Source organism: Poecilia latipinna, unplaced genomic scaffold, assembly GCF_001443285.1.
Source record: "Poecilia latipinna isolate Pla-1442-1.1 unplaced genomic scaffold, P_latipinna-1.0 Scaffold934, whole genome shotgun sequence".
In the NCBI taxonomy this organism is placed as follows: Eukaryota; Metazoa; Chordata; class Actinopteri; order Cyprinodontiformes; family Poeciliidae; genus Poecilia; species Poecilia latipinna.
Window position 1 is genome coordinate 122,764 of NW_015113550.1, and position 20,047 is coordinate 142,810.

Below are 20,047 nucleotides of genomic sequence, written 5' to 3' on the forward strand. Positions count from 1 at the left end.
GGGAACATTTTGTCACGTTACAGCCACAAACTTCATTCCCAGGGAACATTTTGTCACGTTACAGCCACAAACTTCGTTCCCAGGGAACATTTTGTCACGTTACAGCCACAAACTTCAAACTGTTTCATATCTGGAAGAGAAATTTAGTATGGCTTTCAAAATTGTTGACAAGTAAAAAATGTGATAACTGCGGTGTGTATTTACATTAAATAAATGCAAAAAAATTGTGCAACTTTTTGAAAAGCAACAAGCCGATGAAGCTGGCAAGTAAATATTATCATTTTTACTTTAAAAATTCACATCCCTGTTCATTGTGTTTTAATTGTCACTGATTCAATTAAATTAAAAACATATTTTATGTTTCCAAAAGGAAGATTAAATGTTGCTGTTATTCATATCATCCAAATATCTTCAAAGAGTCATCCGCTTTAATCAAACTCCTGGTTGTTTGACTAGAAACTCAGCTTCGTTTGAGGAGGCGTGAATGAGCAATCGAACTCTGGTCCATCTAAAAACCTCCGTCTGGGTTCAGTTGAAGTGAACTCTGATGTGATTTGAATGCTTATGTGAACACCAAGCGGACCGGAGACCGCTCCCAAAGCAGGAAACTGACCGCAGAGCATGGCATTCTGGGTGAAAGCAGCCGAACAAACGCATGTTTCTAATGGCTCATGGTCTTTTGCCAAAGACAAAAGAAAAACCCTATAATCGCTAAAATCTGACACCACTCCATTTTTCTTCACGTTTTGTGAAGATGGAAGTTGCGCTCAGTGTCTTCTTCAGAGGTTTCTGTATTGTTTCATTCAGTAGTTCTTGGTGCAGCGCCCCTACAGGCACGGAGGGAAACTGGTTTTTCTAAGGGTTTGGTTTGTTTAATATAGTGCAGTGTGAAAGAGAACTGCAGCAGCTGAAAATGTAACAGATGTTACCGGACTATTCGGTGTGAAAACACCCTTAGATCCTTTCTCCAACACACCAATCAGAATGTGGCCTCTGCAGGACTGAATGAACTTCAGCCGTTTGACTGCGGTGTGACGGAGACGGGATGCAGGGCAGCAGCTCTCAGGGCCGGAGTTGGGCCTCCCCGGTGTACAGCAGCATGCACAGAGTTCCTCCAGTTCCTCTGCCTCTCATTTTCTACTCCACACCCTTTCCAGTTTCCTGTTGCCCCATAGGAAACCCATCAAAGTGCGCCGGTCCTCCGAGACCGCCGGGGGAACATGCAGCTAGAAATCGTATGTGTATTGTATAATCTAATGCGCGGGAGGATATTGACATGGTAATTGTGTCGACTCCAGTCAAGCGCCCGTGCCCAGTGGGAGCTGCCATTCATCCCTCCTTCCTCTTACTGTGCGGATCGTGTAGAGTGATTGGTTGGTTGCTCAGGACATGGCGAACACAGCCCCGTATATGAGGAAGCGCAGCTAGGCCTGCCTGTGCTCGTTCCCCTCCCGGGACAAAAAAACTGTTGTTCCATCGCCGACCAGCGGAGAAGGCTGATCACAAGAAAAGGCCTTGGAGGCAGAGGTGCAGGAGGAACAACGGATCTGGGAATTAACGGGTTTGTTCCCATTGGTCCACAGCAGTTGAAACAAACTGGTCCCAAACTGAAGAGATTTTTTTCTTTTGGTTCATTCAAAACTCACTAAAAAGGTGATATTTGGATCATGGAAACTCACAAAAGTTTTGGGTGACTCCAAAGTCTCACAGTGATGAGAGCCAAACCTAGTAAAACAGTTTGATAGTAGTTTGTTTTTAAACAATCCTAAGATGTTGTTTTTGTCTTGACTTTCTTTCACAGTGAGAAGCAGAAAACTGAGATGAAGGACAGAAAAGTGCTCGAGATCCTGCAGTCCAAAGACTTCATGATCCAGGACCTAGAACAGGTAAAGAACAGCCGATGAAACCTGTAGTGACATTTCTTAGGCTGAGCAGCGGCATGAAACTACAGATGACAACTGAAGTTTACAAAACAAACCACATAAAATCCTTTTTCCTCACTTTCTGAAGCGAAATCAAACCATTTTATTTGCTCATTTCTGACCCTCAGGATGAGTTTGCTTGGCCCTCAACCACAATTCATTCATCAGACTGTTGGTTCAGATGTAAAAGTAAATGTTAGGCTACGATTTTCACTGTATCCAGGCCTTTTTAAAAATGATGCTAATACAAATCAACCATGTTTATTTATTATTATTATCATTTAATTTAGTAGTAAATAGAACCGTGATGTTTACTAAAAACAGACTTTAGTACATAAATAAAACAAGTGTGACTTATTTCTTGTTCTTGTTGATGAAAATATACACAAAAATATAACCAACCTAAAAATTTGGAGATTTTATGCTGATGTGTTTCGTTTTGCATCTGTCTAGATCCTTTATTTTTACTTAAATGAGACTAATTTAGTTGTTTCATTAAAGTATTGTGTGTTTAATTTATAGTTCAGCAGGAAAAAAGAAAAAAAAATAGTTTTTGCAATTTTATTTAAATAATCAAAATTTTGTGCACTCAGTTTTAGTCCTATCATTTAAAAAAAATGATGTTTCTAGATTGTAAATCAAACTTGACAGATGTTTTGACGCGTCTCCCCAGCTGTGTTTGTCTGCCTGCTGTCTTTTTCCAATCAGCTAATAATTTCCAGTGATAAGGACAGTTGTGTATTCTGCTCTAACATCATTCCTTCACCGAGGCCGCTGTGTGTCTCCTTCATTAGCGTCCTTCATGGAGGAACGCCATTCATTCTTAATGAGATGGGCCGTAATGGAGTCATCAGCCTGCCTGTGCTTTTTGACATTATTCTCTTTAGCAGCCATAACAGTGGCTCAGAGGAGCAGGAGACTTTATGGAGAACTTTTGGTTTAAAGCAACTTTTGTGCTTTTAGACGCTCTTTTCATTTGAAAAGCTCAATAAAACCTGAGATTTGTGTCTCTTGTTCTCTGACATTCATCTTCCATCACAGATTTCTTTCCCTCCTCCTTGGAGACACGATAGTCCACTGGATCCACATGGGATCTTGAATTGTCTCCTTGTTTCTTCCATTTCTCTTCTCGTGCTTTTTGTGACATAATTCGTTTAGATTTTCATTCTTCATTGGGAAATTTCCAAAGCTGATCTTTCTCTCCTCGATATTTCGACTTTGGTACCCGTTTTGTTTTTTCTCGCCTAACTAAGCTCCGCTAAGGTTGAAATTGTTCTTGCCAATCTCATTATCAGCATTTGAATTGATATCCTGCTCTACAGTATAAATCTCTATTAAAGCCCTCTCTCTGCAAGTTAGAAGTAGTAGGGAACTCTAAATCTACTTTCTTGATATGCGGACGCAGATTCCCTCAACATGGCAATTAACTGCATCCCAGAGCCCCGTGTTTCTTGAGAAGATGTACCCACAGAAAGCCATGGATTACCACCCGACGCCGAACTTCAGACGATGCAGTTAGGAAGCCATCCTCCTCCCAAAATAATATAAATGGAACATATAGCATTATTAAGCCATCTCTGATTTTCCTCTTGTTTTATAGCCGCCTCTTCAGCTTTGCTAATTAAACGGTTCTGTTTAGCTCTGCTAGCACAACGTCGCTCGCATGAGTGAGAATTAGCTGTAGAGTTGCACTGATCCAGTTTTTAGGCGCCGATATTGATTCTGACCTGCCAATTTAGATCTTCTTCAGCCCTATAACACACACACACACACACACACACACACACACACACACACACACACACACACACGTACATACACACACACACACCCAGTTCTATGGAAACCCATTTGTGAAAAAAAATCCAGATTTTTAAAAAAGTAAAAAAAGTATTAGATCTTCAAAAACAGATCATTTGCTTAATCGATGCCCTGCACAAACTAATTTGTAGTTTTAGTTTTTATTCATGAATTAAATGTAGCAACATGAATCATAAAAGAAATCTGCTGCCAGTTTCTTGACGGAGTTAGAACGTCTCCATTTCTGTATAAAAGTACATCAGGCTGCATGTGTCTGGGAGCTTCAGCCTCCATGCATTAAATGATCATTTTTGTTTTTCAGTATTTGACTTGACAACCAGTGGTCAGAGTGGATCAAGGGAAATTTGAGTATTTTAATCTGTGGCTGATGGATCATTGCATCACTAGTCAATCTAAATAAAAGGGAATCTATATATCTATCTATGCTCCCGTTTATGAGTCAGTGCTAGTTTTTCTTTAATTGAACTTTTAATTTCACTAAAGGCTGATATGAGACTCTCAAAGTTTGATCACGTTAAATAAAAATGCCACATCTTCACCATGCAGCAGTATTTTATCATCTGACTTCTGGTAATTGTTTTAAACAGAAAAGAAAAAGTATTCTTACTGTTGCTGAAGTAATACAACATATTGACTTCCACAGTAAAATAATCTTACTTGTGCCTTTTTAATTGGTATTTTGAGTGAAGTTGAATAAGAAGAATAAATGGTAAAGTTTAAGGTGCTAACTGTGTGGAATAGTGTAACTTCCCAACTGTTTTAAACCAGAGTCTCTTAAACTTAGTGAACTATTTTAAAATATGTCCAAGCTTAAAAAACATCAAGGGAAAGTGAAGGAGTCTTCTTTCAGAGACTCACCTGACGAACATTTATAGGATTAAAGGACTGACGTCGCAGGAAGATCTACAGAAACTCATCCGTGTGTTTATCTTTAGTCGCATTGATTACTTCACAGATCCAGAACGCTGCAGCTGGTGTTCTGACTAAAACCAGGAAGTTAGAGCACACCACCCAGCTCTACACCACCCAGTTCTACATCACCCAGTTCTCCACCACCCAGTTCTCCACCACCCAGTTCTACACCACCCAGTTCTACATCACCCAGTTCTACACCACCCAGTTCTCCACCACCCAGTTCTACACCACCCAGTTCTCCACCACCCAGCTCTACACCACCCAGTTCTACACCACCCAGTTCTACACCACCCAGCTCTACACCACCCAGCTCTACACCACCCAGCTCTACACCACCCAGTTCTACATCACCCAGTTCTACACCACACAGCTCTACACCACCCAGTTTTATTCGTATAGGATATTTCATCAACAAGGCAGTTCAAAGTGCTTTACATCATAAAAACGTAAAAACAAAACATCACAAAAACGTCATAAAGTCACAAGTTGGATAATAAACATCATCAACATCATTAATGCACATCAAATATGTTGATTCAGTTATGATGGTTCAAAGGCAAAACTAAACAGGCGGGTCTTTACTCTTGATTTAAATTAACTCAGTGTTTCGGCTGTTTGGCAGTTTTTTGGAAGTTTGTTCCAGATTTGTGGCGCATAAAAGAAACATAAATAGTTGTGACATTATTTTGGCTATAATTATTTATCAAATTTTGAAAGTTTGTGTGATAAACTGGTTTTCTGCTGATTGTTTTATTTTCTTATTGGACTCAGTTGCTTCCTCTGCGGTATCTTTTTTTCCTTTGCTTCACAGTTTTGCATTCTGCTGTTTTTCTTTTCCTCCGTCTGCTGCAGAAAGTGTCAGGGCAGCAGCAGGAGATTAAGAGGCTGCTGCTGAAGAAGACGGCGACGGATGAGCAGGACGGTACTTTAACGAAGGAGTTGACAACGCTGCGTGCCGAGTTGGACAACAAGAATCGGCAACTGGAGGTGGGTGGAACAGATTTCCTGTGGCAGCGCGGCCCCCAGGACCAAAGTCTCTGTTTGGAGTGTACCTTGAATGCAGCACGAAGCCCCCAGGCCTCTGAATCATTTAGAGGACAGCAAGGATTGTCTCACAGCCTGGAAACACAGAATACTTAACAGTTCAAAGTCTGACTGTGATCGAATAAAGTAACCAAAGGAAAGCTGGGTTTTAACTCGGATATAAATATTTGATGCTTCCTTCAGTTGGGGAAATTGAAAAGCATGCACGCCACGATGTGACTTCTCCCTAATTATGCTTCTGTGGGACACGGTTATGATTAATTAATAGCGAAGCGGTCCTCACATGGTCTTGGTGGGGTCTCCTGGCGAGATATAGTGGGGGACATCATCAAAGGATACCTGGGCTGAGTCTAATGGGTTTTGTTGCAAACACCGTTCTCATTATAAGCTGTCATTAAAGCTGACAGACTGGCCCTTGTACCCGCATGAGCTGAGCTCCTGCAGCACGTCTCGGCCCATACCAACCAACACCTGGTCACGAGGGTCCAGTCGTACCGCGCAGATGACCTTGGCTAATCAGCAGCCCATGCAGGGGCCTCCTGCAGCAAAGCCTCTGCTGTTTATGTATTCATTTCAGACTCAACCCCATGGGCCGCTGCTCCTTTTCTCCCTCTGCAGGGCTTCTTCTCTCAGCTTCAACCGCTACTTTTTCTGTGTTTTTTCTTTTCCTGCTTTTGTCACTGTTGTTTTTTTTTTGTCTGCTTTGACCTGCACACACACATGTTGGTGTTTTTATGTAGGAAATGAGGACGGAGCAGAGAAAAAAGGAAGAGGAGGAGCAGCGGGTGGTGCGCGCTCTGGAGGAGGAGAAAGAGGGATTAAGGTCCCGCTGCGATGCCCTGAGCGCTGACCTGCAGGAGAAACGGAGGCAGGCCGACAGCCAGCGAGGCGAGAGGGACGCCGCCCAGGCCAGACTAAAGGTTCCCAACACAGGGACAAGTCCTCTCCGAAACACGCAGACCTTGAACTCTCTGGTCCCTCACACCCTCAGTTGTGAACGTAGCGCCATCCTCCTATCAAAGTATAGATATAAATATGCAGGGAGCGCTTTCAGACAGGTGGAAAAATATGTTTTTACATGGAGGAGACAGTTTCTCCTGGGTTTGAGGTGAAAAATGATCTGAGTTAACCTCAGATTTGATCAAGTTGACGGCCAGCTCTGGTTCTCGAGTTTATGCTGTTTCACCGATTTTGTGTTGATTTATATATATATATACACACACACACACATAAGCTATCATCATGCTTAAACACTCTTCAACTCTTAACACCTGAAGTGCATTAAGGGGTAAATGTTGTTTTCAACCAATTAAAAATGAAGGAATTCTTAAAGTTTTACATTTATTCCTGCAGCTTGTTGCTTAAATACATATATTTCAGTTCTTTGAAACACTCAGATTAAGTTTAATCTGGTGAGGATTTACAACTAAATCCATCAATAGTTGAAACCAGATTATCAATGTATAAAGTGACACATTTAGTTTTTTCTGCACTGTCTGAAATTAAATCAAACGAAACGCTTCAGTTTTTGACCTTGAATCCTGTTTTTCATTTTCCATTTTTTTCTTCTCTTATTTTTTTCTTTTAAACTTTTTCCCCCTTTATTTCTATGTCTTTTTTTAGGCTTTTCCCCCTTTGTTCAGCCATTATATTGTTCAATAAAAGACTTTAAAAAATGTACTGAACTTGAAGAAGCCCTAATTATGGATAGATTATGTAACATAAATTATTGTGCTTATAAATATCAGGTTTCTAAGTTGGAAAAAGTTTTCAAAATGCATTTTGCTCTCCTCCACCAGGCTCTGGAGAAGGAGCTGCAGCGTGTTTGTCAGGAGCTTCCTAAACTGAAGGCGCACAGCGCCGTTTTGGCTGCAAAGCTTTCTTCCAAAGAGACGGAGTTAGCTGCAAAACAAGATCGACTTGAACAAATACAGTGAGTTGAAATCAGCTGAAAAAACCCCGTCTGATGTTGTGAACCAAGGTGCCACTAGAGGTAGCCTGATGGGTAATTTTATCAGGTGAAGGAGGCGTAGTGTAAATGGAGCATATATGCTGTGAGGTTTGGGGTGACACACATTCCTTCATCTCCGGCTCACCTAAAGCCATTTGATAAGCCCTGCATAGTGGATGTGCTTTAAAGCAGGGAAGAAGGGAAACAGGGCAGGCTTTCACTAAGCTTTAGTCGATATTATAGAAACTGACAGAACTGTAGGAGCTTTAATGGTAATCTCTGTGTTTTTTTCTTTTTACTGCTTCTCAGTTTTAATGCCAGAGGCACCCTGACATGTCAGTCACATTCTGATGTTTGCATGAGGTCTTCTGCTGACCTCATTAGTATCCAGAATGATTCACAGCTCATCAGCGTTGCTGCGTTAGGAAGCTGAAGGACTGCTGTGAAAACATATTCAGATATGTTATCAAATTTGTCTTTTACTCTGAATTATGTTTTAAATCAATAAGCAAGAAACCAACGTTAAGTTTCAATAAACGTTTAACTCATTAAGACGGTTTTTATACATTTAGTCAGTGTTTTTCAAAAAGGGGCCTCAAAGAGTTGGAGAGAAGATGAAAAAAATCACACATTTAAATGTTTTATGAATGCAATTTTATTAAAATATAAGTTAAAATAATTGATTGGATATGGAAATAGAAGATAGAAATAGCCTTTATTGTCCCAAAGAGGGGAAATTCAGGAAAACGTGACTTGCGATGTTTTTCTTTCTCATTGACTGCCAGTTAAAATTATCAAGTTTTTTTGCTCCTGAATCTAGAAATGGAACAATTTCTGACAAGAAAAAGACAGATATTTCCTGCTGCAAAAAACTAAACTGTGGAGATTAAATCAAATTTGATGGGATTACTATACAAATATTACATATTTACATAAAGTTTATCTGATAATTTATTCAACATCAGATTATTTCCTGATAAAAATGTTCCGCTACAGAACTCCTCGCCAACTAAAATCAGAAGGGATGAGGCAACATTTATGCTAATTAAATGTAATAATTATTTAATAGTAAGTAAAAGTGAGAAGGAAAAAGTCAAATTTAATGTCTCTACATTTTTCATAGCATTGTCTGCAGGCTGATGCCCTTTGGGAGCCATGGCCTGATTAAAGTTTGGGAATTTCTGCATTAAGTTGTAAACCTTGACCTGTAATTCCTGCATAAAGCAGCAGAGGTAACATTAGTGATCCAGTTTGACTGTGTGTCACTTTGTGTTTGTGTCTGCAGGCGTGATTTCGCTGAAGTCCAGGGTTTGTACAAGCAAAGCACGGAGCACGCAGCCGAACAGAGCCACCTGATCAAGCAGCTGGAGGGACTCAACCTGGACACCCAGAGGGTCCTGAGGAACCAGGAGGAGGCGCACACGGCCGACGCCACTTCCTACCAAGGGGTATTCGCTCTCCTCTGACTTTCTGTGGAACCTCTAATTACATCTGAATACGATTTAATACAGTTTGTTCTTAAATATCCTGATCATAAATTTTCCGGACGTTCAGGATGGCTGTGCTGAACCATGAGCCCGTTTTCAGTTCTCATTGTCTTGGTTTTGTTGTAAGGAGTTCTTGTGATGCAGAAATTTAAATGTGTTTTTTGTGAATGTCCAAAGGTTGGAGACCATCTCATGACATCATCATGTTTCTTCTTCTCAGAGATTTTTCCTTACAATGAAACCGTCCTCCAGCTCTCATTTATCTCCACAGAGAATCGAAGCTGCATATTTCACCATGCAGTGCCTCTAGCAGCAGCACTCTGTAGGAATAATACCTCCGTTCAAATAACATGTTTTACATGCCTTAGTAAAGCACGGCAGAAACCTTATCACTGCATCGCTGCAGTCATTTAACAGAAGACACCCTTGACACAACCTTGGATCAATAGGATAGTTAATATTTTTCAACTTAGATATTTTATGTAACTCTTCTAAAATACTTCATGAAAATCCCACAAAGGGAGCTATAAAGTTTCAACAGTACCAACTGGACAAAATGTACAATATGGCCCCATTAAGCCGGGATCAGAACATTTTGTTTCAGCTCTTAGGATTCTCGTGTCCTGGATAGGCTTGTCGCAATGAGCAATAAATCAGTTAATCATAATAAATTAAAACAAGCTCAATAATTTCCACTTGATGTATCATTTCTCTCTTTTCTCTCTTTTTTCCTAGATTACTAAAGTCTTCAGTCTGGCTCTTTGGTCTCAGTTAACTCTTTTTATGAACGACTATTTTGTTTGCAGAGACTTCATAGTTCATTTTAGTTGTTGTTTCTGTTGTTTTGTTTGTTTGGATATTTAAAATGTCTTCCAGTTTCAGTGTTAAATGTTCCAGGAAGATTGGTTACTGTGACTGGTTTAAGACTGGTTTCTCTATTTAACAGCCCAGTTCCTGCTGCCTGCATCACTAGGACACCGTTTAGCTTGATCTTTCTCTGTTTTATCCGTTTTAATACTCGATTCTCCAGATTTTACCTCATGCATCAGTTAGTACCAGCAGTAAAATACAACATGGCCCATAATAAGTGTCATCTTTTATGTAACGTGATCACTGACGGTCCGTCATCTCCTGTTTGCTGCCAGCTGTACAAAGAGCTGAGTCAGTGCTACCAGGCCCTGGTGTCCAGCGAGGCTAAGCTGCGGCAGAGTCACCAGGAGCTCAGCACGCAGGTGGTCCAGAAAGACGAGCAGATCTCCGAACTGCAGGCTCAGCTGCAGAAACAACAGGAACAAATCCAGCTGCTGCAGCAGCAGCAGCACACGCAGCCTGCAGCTCTCTCACCAAACAAACAAACCAACCTCAAGGTAAACTCCCAGCTGACTGCTTATTGTCTCCCACACAGACACCATCCGCACTGTGATGTGATCAGCTACACACAGGGTGGGCATTTATCAGATCGGTTTTGGAACCATCCAAAAATGAGACAGGTGACTAAATTAAGAAGGTATGAAGCAGGATTTATGCTAAACGAGCAAAATATTTGAAAGGTTGATGTTTTTTTACTTATTTATATGTATATACTTTGCAAAGGGGGTCCCCGGCTAAATGTTTGGGAATCTAGATTTTATTGTAACTGTCAGATCAGCCAGGTTACTGATGTCTGAATCAGGTATAAGGTGGATTAGCGTGTACTGTAAGAACCGACCCACCCAGCATGGCCTGTAGTGGTGGTCCATGACTCAGAATCATCTTTTGATATTACACTGGCTCACCCTTGATCTCTCCGTCTCCCTTTGCACCGCTCTCTTTTATGTCAGTTATCTGATCCTCTCTCCCTCTCAGACCCAAACACACACCGACTCTCTGATTTACCTACTTTATCAATCCTCTTTATCTCAAACCACCCAAGTAACTTTAAGTCCTTTTAACATGCTCTGGTCAGAAACGACGTGCAGAAAAGAGGTGGAGAGAGGTGATTTAATTGGAGGCCAGTAATGTTCTTGAAGATGATGTTAGAGTTACAATTCTACATCTGTCAGTCAGCGGGAGTTTGACTTCAGTTCAGCACCTTTGAACAGTCACCCTGAGGCGATAGAGACCTTTAATAGCGTTTAATGATATGGTGATCGGCGCACCTGCTTTAGCAACACTGCTGTTACACTTTGACAGTTTGGGAGGGTTTTTTATCGTTTGGCTAAAGTTTCAGCTCAACAAAGACTCCAGCTTGGGAGGAATCAAGATTACTAATGTCAGATCAGAATTACTTTACTTCCCTCTCATATCATTCAAACATCTTTTAGGGTCACTGTGGATGGCGGTTAGTCTGTCACAATAAATCAATAAATCAATCGCATGATGAATTAAAATTACTTTGATCTCTTCCATTCTGATGATATTTTTTGAAGGACAATTTTGTCTACAGAGACTAAATCCATTTCATTTATGGTTTCGGTGTTTTTTGGTCATTTTATTTATTTTGGATATTTAAAATATCTTCCACTGTTAAATTTTCATTACAAAATTAAACTTTATTGATATTTAAGAGGCATAATTGCAATCTTATGATATCATCATTATATTACTTGAAAAGATTCTAAAAACATTATTGTTTATCAGAGTAATTTCTGGGACAATTTGTGCTGCAAAAATTTGTTATCATGACGTGTCTAGATGATGATGCTGTGGGCAGGAAGGATTTCCAGTTGCAGTCAGTCTTGCAACAAATCTGAAGGGTCCTCTGACTGAAGACTGTTGCTGTAAGACAGTCTCATAATTTCTGGGCATTTCTCCATGCATGGAGAAGAGAGAGAGGGTTTGGAAGATGAGCTCCAGAAACTGTAAAAGGAAAAGAAGAGATGTTGATGGCAGTGTGCTGCAGCCTTCAAAATGATCAACCAGCTGAGCAGGCTGAAAACAAATCCAGCACAATAATGAGTCAAATAACAACATCTAACAGTATGAGGTAAACCTACAGAGACAAATGCAATAAACTGAAAAATGTTGGGTTAGAATCAGAATAAATCAATCTGGCAATAAACTGTTTCTGTGCCGTCACTACAAAAATGGCTGAATAGGGTGGAGTGTGACGCTCTTTGACCAGGAGGAGGCGGGGCTTGTAGTGCCTCATTTGCATTTAAAGAGACGACACCAAAACGACACACCTCAGATCAGGGTAGAAAAGGGACCCGTAGAGCTACAAAAATTAGGAATTCAGACCAAAGCATTGCAGTTCAGCTTTATGCAGACCAAAACTGAATGATCTGAATATGAAAACTAGCCCATGATTATTCTAAATGTGGTACAAATTTTGCACGAGATTTCCCACATCACATATGTGCATCCTGCTAGCTAACAGTAATTTATTGCATAAAAGAGAGAGGATGCAAGCAGAAAAAACTCAAGTCGAAATCAAGAATCTTAAAAAACCCCTGCAACATTTAAACATTGCTACCAGTGACAACAGAGCACAATTCTGATTATTTTACTTATTTTTTTTACATAATTTTCAGAAGTATAAACAGGGTTAGGGTAAAGACCACAGACGTAGCTTACTGAAGGCTGCAGTTTGCAGAGGTTGTCTCCTAATCTGCTCTAACTTGATTCAGTTTGAACCTATCTCAGCTTAAGATAACATTTTCCAGGAGTTGTGCAATATCTCTCCCTCCACAGACAGTAATTATTTAATTTGATCATCGGTTGATATTTCCTGAAATTGCTGCCCCCAGACTGTGGAAGTCAAAAGATATCAGCTCAAATGTTAAGTGAGTTACAATCACCGTATCTCACTTAACCCGGTTAATTAAACCAGCAGTAAAGTCTAAATGGTTCATTTAGTCAGTAATTAAATACAGTTCTGCAGCGTTCCCTCAGTAATTAATACTACAGTACATTTAGAGGAGGAGATGCAGATAGTGCTCTGTGTGTGGATGTGTGTATGAATGGTGGGTAAGCTTGGGCATACATGTATGCTAATACAACGAGTTTCCAGTGGAGCTAATTCAGTCTAATTAGCACCTTTACTCTGATACCCCTAAATAAAGTCTAGTCAATCCCAGATTCTGTGATCACGGAATCTCAACAGATCAACACATTTTTTCACATTTTACGTTTGAATCACTTCATCACTTGGTTTAAGTGATTCTAATTCCCATCTGCAGGTGGCAGTATTTCTTACTTTTACTGTACTGCTGCCTCAGCCTCTCTTGACATTCAGTTATACTCTGCGATAGATAAGGCAAGGAACAAAAAGCACAAGTTCTTTAAAGAATGAAAATGCTTGTGCCCAGTCTTTCTGCTTGTTATTTCCTCATGTTTTTTCTGTTATATTTGAGTATAGGAAAAACATATTGCAAAACTCCTTGCAAATATTTCTGAAGTAGCATCACAAAATCAGTCATTTTCACTTCAAAAATAAAATCACAAAAGCAGTCGCGATTGGTGCAACCGGCAGCCTTTAGAAGACATCTAAATGGCACTGAGCATAAATAGGGTGTTCACACCACAGTGATGCATGGTGGTGGGAGCATCATGCTGTGATTGGCATCTCAAAGACTCGACTAATACCTGAACTATGACCCCAAATGCCAGAGGAGTTGAAAAGGAGGCTTCATGGATGCAGAGCAGTGAGAGAAGGAGGAAGCTTAACCATCTCTTCCATCCATCAAAATCCATCCAAAATCCTGGAGTGCTGGCTTGATTCTTTCATGCATGTTTGAGAAATCATTTAATCTCCATGGCAACCATCCAGCTGTGCCAAATGCCTGGTTGGACTTTGCTCCGCTTTTGAGGCACAGCTCCACCTCTGCGCTGCAGGTTTTCTGCCTCACAGAGCAGACCTCTGCCACTCGGCTCCTTCAGACTAGCCAGCACCAATTAGTGAACACCTGGTGGAACTGAGCATCTGCTGAGCTCCTTATAGGAGCTACTTCTCAGCCCAATGCTGGTTGCTAAAGGGTTAATAGAGGAGCCATATTGTGATGACTTTGTGATGGTGGCGTTTCAGAAAAAGCAGGAGTTTTTAAAGAGCGGGGCCAAATTTCAAGGCATTAAATTACAAAGGTACCTGATTGTGCTAGAAAATGGCACTATGTGCCTGGAAAACACATAATAATACTCCTTCAAATAAGTCTGTGGTTGTAGCATGACAAGTTGACGAGGCTTGAATCTTGTAACAGACTGTTTGAGTTTGCCACCTTTTACACACAGTGGTGTAATTTAAAATGAATCACCAGCCGACCTCTTATCTGGTCTTCAGTAGGTAACAATTTTCTTCTCTATATTTTTGTTGCTAGGGCTACAAAGCTAATCTTTGTAATACGTTAGTTATTATAAATATAAAGTTTGTAATTGTGAGTTAGTAACAGTTTAGACATGCTGTCAGCCTGATTTAGATTTTTTTTTTTCTTATATCAAAGCAAACGCATCAGGTATGCCAAGGTAAAGCTCTGAGTCGGGAAGGCTTTCTGTTTTCCTTCCTGTAATTTCACTGACAGATTGTATGCATGCCGGCCTGGTCCGCACGGGCGCCCGTCTCACTAAAGGTGCGTCTATCCGAGCACATAATCGCAGATTCTTTCACAACTTCCCTGCGAACACCTGTTAAATTTCCAATGCTCAGGTTGTTAGGGCAGATTCCATTTTAATTTTAAATGTTTTCGGCGAGAGTTACATTGGAGGTGATCAAAGTGGTGATCACAACAGGAGCACAGGCGGGAGACGCAGCGCTCATTTAAATACGCACCAGAGCGACTGCTTTGAACACCCCTCCCACAGTAAAACCAGTCGAGGAGGAGGAGGAGGGTGGGAGCGAGGAAGAACACCCATTGTGGATTATATTTACATGTTGTGCACAGATATTACCTGTCTTTTTTTGTTTTTAATTATACTGTTACAGGAACTTTAATATGACTAGCAACACTTAAAGTTCTGCTGAAACAAAGAGGGCTGTGTAAACAGATTAAAGGGGCATGATAAAAATAAAAAGGATGGATAGCCTGAATGAACAGTTCCTAACTGCCTCCCAAACTGCATCAAAAGTATTTACAGTTGTCTGATTCTTGGCTGCTAACAGGTCTGAGCGGTGATTAAAGACGAACATTAGAATCCATTACAGACCTTGGGCCTTTTGGATGTAGCACCAGGCTGAATGAGCGCTACGCTGGTAATAGTGTGGGCAGTCGTTCAAATCTCTCCGAGGTTCTCACCATTCCTGCAACAGGAAATACAGCAGGCCAGGCATTCAGTTCACCGAGAAAACTAGCTTCTACAAATCATTTCTTAACCAATTACAGTTTTATTATTGTTTCAAAAATGTTTTATGAAGTCTTAATATAGATTAAGACTTCATAAACCTGTTTGGTCCATCCGATAGGATTGGATGGTTTTTACTAGCTGATACTAATTTCAAGGTTTCTCTGAGGTGTGAAGAGACGATTCTTACTTCCTTTGAAAGACTATAACACAAACAGATTCGTTTTTATTAAGACTGTTTTAATTCACCAATAAATGAAATAAGAATGGTAAATTAATGAAAAAGTGGGAGGTTCTGTGATATAAACTGTAGCTATGTATACAGCAGAAAATAAATACTTATGCTTAAATGTGAGGTTATAACCTATCTTATTGGTAGACAACCAATAAGATAGGTTGTCTTATTGGCTGTTAAATGGAGCCAATAAGACAACGCTCCATTTAACACCGATGTCAGTTTAACAAACATTAAACTGACATCACTGTTAAATTTGTTAATTTAACAGTGATTTCAGTTTAACATTTGTTAAACTGACAGCATCGTCCGTTTAACAAATGACGAATTTGTAGTTACATTCGGCCATCTTGGATTTTCTTTTTCGAGAGGGAAGTAGGGATGCTCCATATATCACCGTTAACATCAGTATCGCCTGATATTTGTAATTTAACAAATTGGTCCAATAAGCAAAACTGAGCCGATATAAAATACCAGTATTTATTTTAACTTGTTGATGTCTGTTCCTTTTTTTCCAAAGGTGTTGAAACTGTAACGAAATATATATATATAATATGGGTAAATATTGATTATCGGCCATAACAACAGTATTAATGTTGGATATGGTTGCATATTGGTGTGTGTCTATGGGGAAATGCATAAAAACTGCGTCATCGGTGTGCTGTGGTGGCGCGGAGGTTAAACACAACCCACATATGGAGGTGTTAGTCCTCCATGTGGCTGTTGCAGGTTCGATTCCCGGCCTGTTGACCTTTGCCCCATGTCTTCTCTCATTATCCACTTTCCTGTCAGTTCACTATCAAATAAAGGCCACTAGAGCCGATAAAACATTAAAAATAAAACAACTGCATCATCCAGTGAAGCTTACGGAACTTTAAAGAATTTTTAAATTGGATTCGGCACAAAAACAAAACAAATCAAAAAACCTGTAATCAGTGCGCTTCTACTTTTTTTTTCTCTAAAGAATATGATTATCATCTCATTAATATATTGGTAACTCTTTAATGGAATATGACGAATAATTAGAACCGGGTAACTAATTAATAGTATACATTAACCATATTTTATGCTACTCAGATTTAGCTAGTGTTTAGTTTCTTTATTTTTATCAGTCCTGGTTCCAGTAAATAACATGATGAGCAGAAGTTTAGGTGTGTGTTTGAAGCCGGGCCTTCGTCCAGAGCAGGAGACACACCAACGGCGCGGACGCCAGCGGTGTGTTTTACAAACTCAACAGCTCTCATTAGATGAGAGCCTCCGTGTAGCACAGGCCGCCTCATTAATGAAGCACAGCCATGTGCTGCCGCTGCCGCCGCCGCCGCAGAGCGCCGCGCTCACTCGTTAAAGCAAAGCCGAGCGGGTCAAACAAACTGCGTGGGAGGACTCCGGGCTGCTTCGTACACACAGAAAACATCCAACGCCCCGCGTGCTGTCCCTTCCCACCACGCAACCGGTTAACGCCGACGCTCATGCATTTATTCACACGCACATTCTTTGAAGAAACACCAGCATGAATACGAAGTGCAGCGGATCTGGTCGGGAGCAGGAACCCCGTCGCCCTCGCTCCTCAGGTCCATCCAATCTCTACTGTCACTCCGCTCATTTCTGCAGAGCTGATTGAGCGAGTGTGTGTGTGGTGCAGGGAGAAGGGTTTGCCTCCTGATTATAGCTGCTCCATAATTAACAGTGATCAGATTTGTTTTGTGGCATAAATGGTGCATGTGTAGAACATTAGGCCTGGCAAGTCTCATTTCGGATTCAGCTCAGGGGCTCGGCAGCAGACGGGTCACGAGCTTCAGGGAGCACAATCACCAGCCTCGCTCCATATGGTCTCGCTTGCCGCAGCCTCACCAGCGAGGGCCGCGAGTGCCAGACAAGATCCCCCAAGAACCTAATCGTGTTCAGTAATTACCGAGACCGGCTTTTTCTCTCACACTCATCCTCCTTTTCAGTCCTTTTTTCCCCGTCTTGCACCTGCATATCCTCTTCTTTTAATTTCAATCACATCCTCTCCCCTGTCTGATAGTTGGATTCTGTTTGTATTTTCCTTTTTCATGTCTCTTCCTCCCTCAGTTAAGTTTCAAAATCGGCATGTGAAGAAAGACTGAATCCAGAAAAGTCAGACACTCCCACATTAGTTAATTTCTAAATTGCTTTATGTGGCTGATGCTGAAAAAACCCACTTGGTCCTGCTGCCTGCCTGGAAATTATAAATAATTGTAACAGATGCGCCAATATGGCCGGCCTCCAATAAACGAGGCCCCAGATAATTTGACCAGCCCCCTTTGACAGGCCAATTTAATAAAACATGAACAAAATCTTCCTCACTAATAATTTATCATCCCCTCTCCTCCCATTTGGTTAAAGTTGATTACCCTGGCAGTTAACAAGGTCACGCCCAGATGCCAGGTTTCTGATAATACAATCAGGACTTGTTGGAGAGAAAAGGTGATGACATCCTGCACAGCTTTCTTCACGACCAACTATAGCGCGTTATGAATGCCTTTGTTTGTCTACAAACTTTTATTTTGATGTGTTGCTGACGGCAACGCACATTTTCCTTTATGACTTTCACACTTTGTTTTTTTTTAATCAAGCGCTTAAGAAAAAACAGATGTTAATAATTCTAGGTGATGGAGTAGAGACTATTCACACATGAATAAATGTAAAAAATGTTTCCAAAATCTACAAACTTTGTCAAACATTAAAGTAGAATTAAATTTGTAAAATTTGTTAGATTTTTTTTATGCAGCCCAATTTTTTAAACCAAATTGAGCAGCATGGTGGTGCATTTACAGCACGTGTCAAACTCAAGGCCCGCGGGCCACATGTGGCCCGCCATGTCTTTTTATAGGCCGATGATTGACTTAAAATAGGTTTTGAGCACAAATTGACTACAAACTACATCTCCCACAATGCATTCCAATTGTTACCAGCAAAACATTACGGCTTCTTGCCACTAGAGAGCAGCAGAGTCACCTCAAGCTGCTCATTGATTTTCCCAGCGAATGACACTGAGACATCGACAAGCTAACATCAAAACGTCCAAGAAAAGAAAAATCGGTTTACAAGTAAGACTGTGAATGAAGATGTGTGTGAGTTGGTGTCAGGGCGGCAGGTCGCGCTAGACTTTTTTTGTTATCCGTTATCATGTACTATTTTTATCCGTGAAATTACAATCATATTAACATCGGCTACTTAGTCGCATTCTATGCGGTTTAGTTAATATTCACCGTGAATCCTGATCCCATCACAGATTAAGCAGATAAATGTATCTACATTTTTCTCGTAGTGACAAAAACCACCCCAATAACTTTTAATAAATTAAATTAAGCGACTTCACTTAAATTAGCATCACTTCACCCGCTGGGGTCTGAACAACTTCCTCCTGGTTCCCATCTGCAGAAAAATCTGCGCTAATTCATCAGTCAGTTGGATCTGTCTGATCCAAACAGATCAACTGAACTCTGTGAGTGTTTTACCCTGCGCGGTCCGGTGTGCGCTTTTACCAGGATTTTTATTTATTTATTTATTTTATTTATTTATTTATTTTTGCGTGGTTTCGCTTCTCCGAAACGGACGGATGTTACGTCTGCAGCTCCTCCAGAACGCCGCTCTCCTGGGTAATGAGCACCAAGAAGGCTCCATTTGTTAAATCCGCTGGATGAGTTACTTCCAGCGGTTTCTTTCTAATTCCGCAGTGGTTGAGCAGCGGACTGCGCATGTTACAGTCTAATTAACTTATGTGTTGTCATTTATTTCCTCAAGATAAACTGCCGGCTCCTCAAATGGATTAACACAACGCTGAATTCTCTTTAGTTTTCTCTGGTCTGTAATGGAGACTTGAATTTAACACGCCATTTCAACAAAAGGTTTGTAATGTGCTTCCTAACCATTTTTTATTTGTAAGTATTGATTTTATTTTTTAGCCAAGCCTCTGTCTCTGCTAATGACATCTTCAATACATTTTTTTGTATCCCAGGCTTAGTTTATGGACAGTTACCATTATACATTTTGAACTGTTGATTTTATTTTTGAACCATTTTTTTAATTGTAAAGTGTTGATTTTATTTTTGAACCATTTCTTTAATTGTAAAGTGTTGATGTTATTATTGAAACCTTATTTATTTTGAAGTGTTGCTTTTATTTTGAACCCTTTTTTATTTTGAAGGTGTTGATTTTATTTTTGAACCCTTATTTATTTTGAAGTGTTGACTTTATTTTTGAACCCTTATTTATTTTGAAGTGTTGATTTTATTTTGAACCCTTATTTATTTTGAAGTATTGATTTTATTTTGAGGTGTTGATTTTATTTTTGAACCCTTATTTATTGTAAAGTGTTGATTTTATTTTTGAACCATTTTTTTAATTGTAAAGTGTTGATTTTATTTTTGAACCATTTCTTTAATTGTAAAGTGTT

At 40.2% G+C, this 20,047-nt stretch overlaps 1 protein-coding gene across 2 annotated transcripts in view; it reads left to right on the top strand.

Annotated features, from left to right (window-relative positions):
* The window catches only part of cntln (centlein, centrosomal protein), a 136,651-nt gene that overhangs the window by 9,532 nt on the left and 107,072 nt on the right, over positions 1 to 20,047 (top strand). For both annotated transcript variants that reach the window (XM_015049211.1, XM_015049212.1), the window contains exons 3-8: positions 1,802 to 1,886; positions 5,511 to 5,645; positions 6,443 to 6,622; positions 7,502 to 7,635; positions 8,939 to 9,101; positions 10,286 to 10,507. In XM_015049211.1, the coding sequence (XP_014904697.1) occupies positions 1,802 to 1,886; positions 5,511 to 5,645; positions 6,443 to 6,622; positions 7,502 to 7,635; positions 8,939 to 9,101; positions 10,286 to 10,507 (919 nt within the window). The remainder of the gene's footprint in view (positions 1 to 1,801; positions 1,887 to 5,510; positions 5,646 to 6,442; positions 6,623 to 7,501; positions 7,636 to 8,938; positions 9,102 to 10,285; positions 10,508 to 20,047) is intronic.